The 8,196-nt window shown below is 34.6% G+C and overlaps 1 protein-coding gene across 1 annotated transcript; it reads right to left on the reverse strand.

Moving 5' to 3' along the window:
* Positions 1-275: 275 nt before the first annotated feature.
* Positions 276-1,476, reverse strand: LOC101045453 (outer mitochondrial transmembrane helix translocase-like). The gene is given in 2 exon segments (XM_074393058.1): positions 276-1,097; positions 1,160-1,476. Coding segments are annotated over 2 exon segments (1,086 nt in total). The 5' UTR covers positions 1,443-1,476; the 3' UTR covers positions 276-294.
* Between the last annotated feature and the right edge of the window lie 6,720 nt (positions 1,477-8,196).

Genomic DNA, 8,196 nt, shown 5'->3' on the forward strand with positions numbered 1-8,196 from the left:
ACTGAAGGTGCCTCTCCTCCGTCTGTTCCTTTACTCAGTGGGGAAGAGTGTGAACTGGAACAAAGATGGTCCCAGTTATCTTTAACTTGCCCTGCAGCTTTGTTCAAAATCTTCAATAATTTAAAATTCAATCTGTGCCTCTAAACAAATTTTCTATAGAATAATATGTTATTATAAACACTACACACTGAAATCCTTAGAAATGAAGGTATAAAGTTAGTGTTATAAAGTTATAACACTATAAAGAGCTACAAAGTTTTTTTTTTTTTTGAACTGTACAAATGATCTTTACTCTTAATCTAAACAAACATGTGTTAAAGCATTCTGAAATGCTGCATCCTTTGATTTCTTCATCTTTTCAATTGCCCGATGCAGGTCCTGCTGTTGAACAGGCTGGATTTCATCTTCACCGTGGCTTTCTTCTGCTGTAGAATTAACATATTCCCTAACACAGAGGAGGGCAGCATCTCGACACATCTCTTTTAGGTCACTTCCTGAAAACCCATCTGTTTCCTGGGCAACTTCCAGTGGGTCTACATGCCTGTCCACATTTTCATTTTTCAAGATGAGTTTCAGGATTGCTTCTCTCTGTTTTAAAGCAGGCTGGTTGATATGAAATCTTGTAGGCATTCTTCTCATTATAGCCGAGTCAGGGTCCTGAGGACGATTGGTAGCTCCCATTACTATGACCTGGCAGCTGTGATCAATATCCAATCCATCCCAGAGACTCATAAACTGAGCTTTCATCATGGCTGTAGCTTCATGGTCAGAACTTGAACGGTTTCGTAGAAAGGAGTCTATTTCATCTATAAAGATGATGGATGGTTGTAGCTTTATGGCAAGGGAGAAGACAGCAGCAGCCAATTTTTGAGATTCTCCATACCACTTATCAGTCAGTGTTGAAGGCTGAAGGTTAATAAATCAACAGCCTGCTTCTTTGGCTGTGGCCTTGGCAATCAACGTTTTACCACAGCCTGGAGGCCCATAGAGAAGAACACCTTTTGGAGGCTGCAGAAGCCTGGAATTCCCAAACAAATGTTTCTTTTTGATAGGTAAGATGACTGTGTCTTTCAGATCTGTAATGACATCATCTAAACCTGCTATATCACTCCAAGTAACGTGCATATTCAGAGGGTCTACTAGATGACATCATCTAAACCTGCTATATCACTCCAAGTAACATGCATATTCAGAGGGTCTACTAGATGAGCAGCAATAATCATTTCATGTTCTGAGAGCTTCACATTTTTCACACCAATTTGCTTCATTAGTTTTTCTGCCTGTTTCTGAGCTTCTACTTTTTGCTTTCTGGTCGGATCAATTGCATCTACCATCCATTTGATAGTAAAGTATGTTACTGCACCAAATATTGTCAAACGGAAAATTAAACCAACAACTTCATTCCGACTCAAAGGACGAGAAAAGGCTTCAGCATGTACCATCTTGATTGTTAACCCAGGAGCAGAATCAGCGGGAGCAAGTCATAGAGCTATAAAGTTAGTGTTAGAAGAGACCTTACAGATTTCTATAGCAGCCTTTTATCAAGCGTGGTCTCCTGATACCCTGCATAAAAGTCATGAGACTATTTGTTAAAATGTAGATTCCTGGACCCCACCCTGACCTACTGAATCAGACTCTTTAATTAAAAAGCTACAGTCTATTCTTTTAACAATTTCTCCCAGTTGACTTTTAGACTCCCTGAAGTGTGAGAGTCAATAATGTAAGAATGTGCTGTCCTCTGTGATAGGCACAGCTGCCTGTGGCTACTGAGTCCTCAAAATACGGCTAGTTTCATGCTCAAAGCATAAAATAAACCCCAGAATTTGAAGACTTGTTGTGAATAAAAAGGAAAACATATTAATAATTTTATATTGCTTACATATTGAAATTATAGTATTAGGGATACAGTGAATTAAATATATATATTATTAAATTGAATTCACCTGTTTCTTTTTTATTATTTTAATGTGGCTAGAAAATTTTAAATTACCTATGTGGCTTCCATAATATTTCATTTGAGCAGCACTGCTTTCTAGACTTTGGAGGTTACTAATAACTTTATATATTTTGCTCAGCTTTATACTGAAACATTTATGTTTCTTAATAATTTCTTAGAATAGTTAAAGAATATTTACTTTTATTTTTTTGTGACATCCAAGTACTCAATTTTATTTTATATATATATGCATATATATACTATGTATATAGTATATATGTAAGTTATTATGACTTTGATGTTATAAGAAAAATCTGTTCTATAAACACATTTGATGCTATTTGAATCCATGAATTTGAACAATTACCACAGTATTACTCAATTAGATTGTAAAACTAGACTGTTCTACTAGCAATAACAATTAACTGCTATTTATAAATGAGAATTACAAAACTGCTTCCTCTATATTACAAAGTGTGTGTTTGTATTTGTGCATATGTGTGTCTTTGCATGAGTGCATATGTGTCTGTGTGTGCATGTTTGCATGTGGACACAAGCACTTAATGCAAAAACTAATGAATCAAATGAATTCCCTAATCTACTGAAGCACACAGCAAGACAACATATCCTTGCAATTATGTAAAAGCCATATGATTAAGATCTGGACAATAGAATTTGGGTGGAAATGATGAACTGAACTTTCAAATACAGCCCATGGAACCTTCTCATTCACTATCCTCCATCTGTTTCCCTGTTACAATATTAAATGAAGAAAGCTTCAGGGACCCAGAAGAAAATAGTAACAGCAAAGTATAAGGAGCCAAGGTTTTCTGAGCATGGCTCAAAGAATAATGGCCCAGAAGAGCACCCCCCCCAAAAAAAAAACCACTTTACAGATTGTTACCAGAATGAAAAGGTAATAGTAATGATAATAATGTGATATCCCTCAAATTTTAGTTGTTTGCTGCAGCAATTAGCTTACCTTAACAAATAGATATATTCATCTATTTGCTAGATAACATATCTATGTTAGATAACATAGATGTATTTTTAGAATGCATTCTTTTTCCTTCTAAATCCAAATAGATAATGTGTCATATTCCTTCTGTTCTTGCAGAAAAACTGATTTTTCTATGAACCCTACAATTGTAGAGGTAAGTGTCATCATACCCTATTGCTTATCTCAGACTTCTATAAGTTATCTTCACCCTTTTAATTAGTAAAATTGTTTCAATCATGTCATTTAAAATAGCTTAAATTTATCTTGATTTGTATAGATCAGGGTTTGAAAAACTTTTTTTCGTGCAAAACATCAGAGAGTAAGTATTTTCAGCTCTGTGGATCTCTATCACAACGAATCAACTCTCCTCTTGTAGTATGAAACACACCTGAACAATACATAGATGAATGGATATGGATGTGTTCCAATAAAACTTTATTTATAAAACAGGTGGCAGACTCACAAGCTATAGCCTGCCAACCTCTGCTATTGACTGTTAATTGCTGAATAGAAATTTGGAGATACTCTATAATGTCAGGATAATACAACACCTTCATTCAGCATGCTAAAAATATTACTTTTTAATGTTGCTCTATACTTAATTCAATGTGCTTCAGTGTTTCTTATTTATTACACAATTTTTAAATAGATTTTTTAGGACTTCAAGAATAAGAAATATTTTTCTATTTACCTACATTGTTTGGTCACTTTAGATATCAGTTTGGGTTTGATTTGTTTTCTTACTTGCTTTGGTGTCCTCTATTTCTTTACCTACTAAGAAATTTATTTCAAGTACTTGAGTAGAACTGATAGGGCTGTTCACTAAAGGAAGAGGAAGAAAAAAAATACAATGCAGACAAAATATTGAAAATGAAATTAAAATAGTCTTGCATTTAAAGTATCTTGATCAGAGAAACCCCTTTGTAGCCTTTTTTTCTGATGATGTTAATGTTCTTTCAATTGTTTATTGTTTGTTAAGTTTCTGGAACTTCTTTCTAAATTGTTCTTTTCATAAAATTTATTTTTGTAGAAATTTGGTTTGGACTCAACTTCACTGCTTTCATGTAAGTTTCTCTACATCCAAAATGCAATTGAAATAAACTTTAAAAAGAAAATAAGTTAATCCTCAGAAGAAAAAAGTAATAAGTTGCAATAATGGAGTTCCACTCCTTGGCTCCAATTGTAATTAATTAAACAACACAAAGAGGCAAAGAATGAGCAGATTAATTTCAAATAAATTACTCTCTTTAAAGGAACACATTCATGAAATCTAATTTTGATAAAATTTGCATGATTGTGTCAATTTGATCAAAACAGAAATAAAACAAATATTTGCATCAGTTTTATCATTTATATAGCCTTTACTTTTCAAATTTGATGGGATGTTTAATTTTTAATCAAAATGTTACATATCATAAACAAATTAGTGAGAATAATGCACATCCAACATATTTTTAAATAAACTCAATTTTCAGACCAAGGATCTTGTGCTACAATTTTTGTATATTCTCTCATATATTAATAGTTGATGTTATTTTTTTGTCTAACATAAAAATGAAAAACTCAGAAAAATTATCAAAATTGCACATTGATTTTAATCAATATTAGCCTCAGTCACAATTACTGGTTGCTTCATTTTCCGAATGTTCTGGGTTAATTATTAGTGGTTTCAACTACACATACTTAACAGCAAAGAAACAAGTAGCACTCTTTAGGAACTAGAAATATGTTTCATAAGGAAAAGTGATGAGAGAGCCCTCTGTCATCTTCATTTCTAAAGAAAACAGTTCCCATATGGTAAAACCGGAAAGAAGTTTCTTGAGAAGTCAAGGATATTTTTTATGAAGTGCTGGAACTGTGCCCAATCCATGTGAAACAGCAATTTTAAGACAGATGTCCATCAACATTTGGAATGATCTTCTGTCAGTTTTGAGAGCCCAATATCCTCTGACCACGATGCTCTTTTACCAACTAGATGAGAGTCAAAACTGCTGCCCTCAGTCAAAAAGTCTATTTTTATATCATAAGGTTGAGTAGTTTTAACAAATTCTGAACTTAGTGAAACACCAAAACAAGATTGGGATTCAGCAAAGGCTGAAAATATTGCTTATAATTAAGAACACATCTCATATTTATTGTTCCTTAGAAGTAATTTTGCCTTTATATGGTTAATGTCCTGGGCTAAATAGTCAGAAAATTTCACTACTCCCTAGAAGTTATTTTGACATCAATGCCCACTTATTTCAAAATGTATTGATGACTTTGGAAACCATGGTGGTAAGCATAGTTGAAATAATGCCTGATTTGTTACTAATACTGTTTACTTTATTCATTTCACTGTGTCAGAGAGTTTAGTTTTTTAAATTATATATATACGCTTTAAATAATTTAAGCATTATATGTGTGTGTGTGTGTGTGTGTGTGTTAAGCATGAACCATGCTTAACAGATATATAATGCATAAATTTTATATATATATATGTTAATTATATACATATGTTAAATATATATAATTTAACATAAGCATGAAGCATACTATTTCTAAGGACAACCTAAGGGGAAAAAACTACTATTTTGCCAGCTACAAAAGAACACAAATAGATACACTCAGCTACACACACATATACAGACCACAAGAAGTAACAGGAAGCAGAAATCAGATCCTGTGGACTGAATCAAAGTTTCAGAACATCGGCTATGAGGAGGCTATCATTCTTTAGCTACAAAGACTCATACATTTTTCTTGTGGGAGGAAGATTCCAAGAAGTTCAATTCATACATCACGAGCCTTTCAAGGGTGCTGTTTCAGAAGCTCCTGTCTAGAAAGATTGATAGAGCTGCCCTACTCTTGATTTCCCATTGCTCTGTTTCTCTGCTATCAATCTCACACACCAGAATGGCTAAGAGCAGGAGGTTAGTCACAGTGCAAGATAGTTCAGAAAGACCCCTTCTAAAAACAGAGTGAGTGTGCCAGTTCTGAACAATTCTCCCTCTTCAGAATCTTTAAACAAAATAACATAGAAGTCCTTCTTCTTCTATACCTCTCTCTCTTTTTGTCTCTCTCCTATCTCTTTTCCAACTTCAGGGCCCTGCTTTCTGGCTCTATTGAAAAGAGTTTTGTTTTCCTTTTGGTGTGTTTTGTTAATTTTACTTTTAATTTCCCTTTTATTTTTCCTAGTTTAAAACAATTCTATTTGAGATGGTGTCTCCCACTTGTACACAAACACACAGAGCAATTATAGATTAAGGCCAAGTGAGGGAGCTTTTAACTGCTGAAATATTCATGTTGGAAAGCCAATGTCTGCCTCCTAAGCTTTTCAAGAACAAGCCTAAGAAATTTAAAACACTACCTCCTGCTCCAGAGATAGCATATTTAAATTCTTAATGTCCAGGCAAGTTTTGCCTATGCCAGCTTTGAAAATTGGCTTGATTTTACATCTAAAACTTTGCTATATTTCCATCCCTTTCCTTTATTGAACTATTTAAATTTATTTACATCTAAAACTATGCCATATTTCCATCCCTTTCCTTTATTGGATTATTTCAGCAACAGTAAAAACTATCCTTCAGGCATCCCCAAACTTTTTACACAGGGGGCCAGTTCACTGTCCCTCAGACTGTTGGAGGGCCGCCACATACTGTGCTCCTCTCACTGACCACCCATGAAAGAGGTGCCCCTTCCTGAAGTGCGGCGGGGGGCCGGATAAATGGCCTCAGGGGGGCGCATGCAGCCCACGGGCCATAGTTTGGGGACACCTGCTCTACATAAAATCTTTATTCATTTATTGTGTGCCAGACAGTGTCTTAAGCATGAAAGCTATAAAGGTGAGTTAAATAACCCTAGTTTCTCCCACCATTGATTTTACAGTTAAGTCAGTAAATCAGACAAGAATCAAATAATCCAATAGCAGCATTTGTGCCATCTAGCTCTGAAAGCCTGTGGGTCCTCTGATGATGTTAAACAGGCCAGTGACCTACCGTGAGAAGCCAAGGAAGTGCTTGCTGGAAGAAGTAGAAGGTGAGCTGAGATTTGAAGGATGACTAGAAACATTCATATAGTTTTCCTATCGATTAATTTGTTGTCATTATGGAACACAGTTTCTATATAATTTGTGGGTTTTGGCAGACATTGAAGATTACCATGTTCTTTCTTGCTGAGAGCCTTTGATTTATTCATATGTTTACCCTCTCATATTTGCTGAGAGTATGAGGATGTAAGTCAGTTGTCTAACCAAATTATAAAAATTCTGTTCTTCTTTTACATAATTTGTTCAGGCATGGCATGAAATGTAACCCTGGCCAATGAGACAATAGGGGAGCTCTTCAGGGGAATTCTGCGAAAATGTTTTAGAAGGACACATGTTAGGAAAACTGCAGTTTCCACCATTACATCTTGTTGCATGAGGACCTGATGTCTGAAAGAGCTGCAACATTTTGTAACCACAGACAAGTTGAGGTGTTTCTGCCAAGGTGAGGATGGGAATCTGAAAAGATGGAGGAAAAAGTATCCACACTTATATCGGCTATCAAGCTTACCTTGGATTTCCTGCCCTGTCTATGGATCTGCTTTGTGATATAATGAACAGCTACTGTTAAGCTTTTGTCAGATATCACTGAAGCCAAAGTACACCCAATTAGAAAAATATATTCTAATATTTGGATTTAGCAGACTAGTTATAAAATCATAACAATGACAGAAAATGATCTGGAAATATCCCCACAATGTTTAGCTACAGAGAGAGAAGAAATGTTGGAGGATAGAACATGAACAACTTTGACAAGTTTGCAAAGAACCTGTATTTCATCAATGACTTTGGTAATTAAATATTTTTTTAAAAGCGACAAAGTATAAATTTGCATGATTGTTACAAAATTCAATCTTTTCCAGGCATTGGCTCAGTGCTTTCAAGGTCTGACTTACAGAGAATATTAAATTAATCTTCCAATATATTTTCCTGAAGAAATAAGTGAATTGAATTCTTTCAAAGTATCTGGAAAAGTGAAAAGTCATTGCTTCCACCTATGTTAACTCCTGTTTGACATTAGTCCTGTGAGTACATAACAGTATCATTACTTTGGTTTTGTACATGAGAAATTTCGACCTCAAAGAAGTTTAGTAAGGGCACAGCTATTGCATGATAAAGCTAAAACTTAAAGCCAAGATTTTCTACTTAAAAGCCTAGGCAGGTGTTTCTCTAAGTAGGCTCTTCTCTTCACAATGTATAACCAGTAACTTATAAGATGTACAATTTTTCATTTTA

Source organism: Saimiri boliviensis, chromosome 1 (genome assembly GCF_048565385.1).
Source record: "Saimiri boliviensis isolate mSaiBol1 chromosome 1, mSaiBol1.pri, whole genome shotgun sequence".
NCBI classification, from domain to species: Eukaryota; Metazoa; Chordata; class Mammalia; order Primates; family Cebidae; genus Saimiri; species Saimiri boliviensis.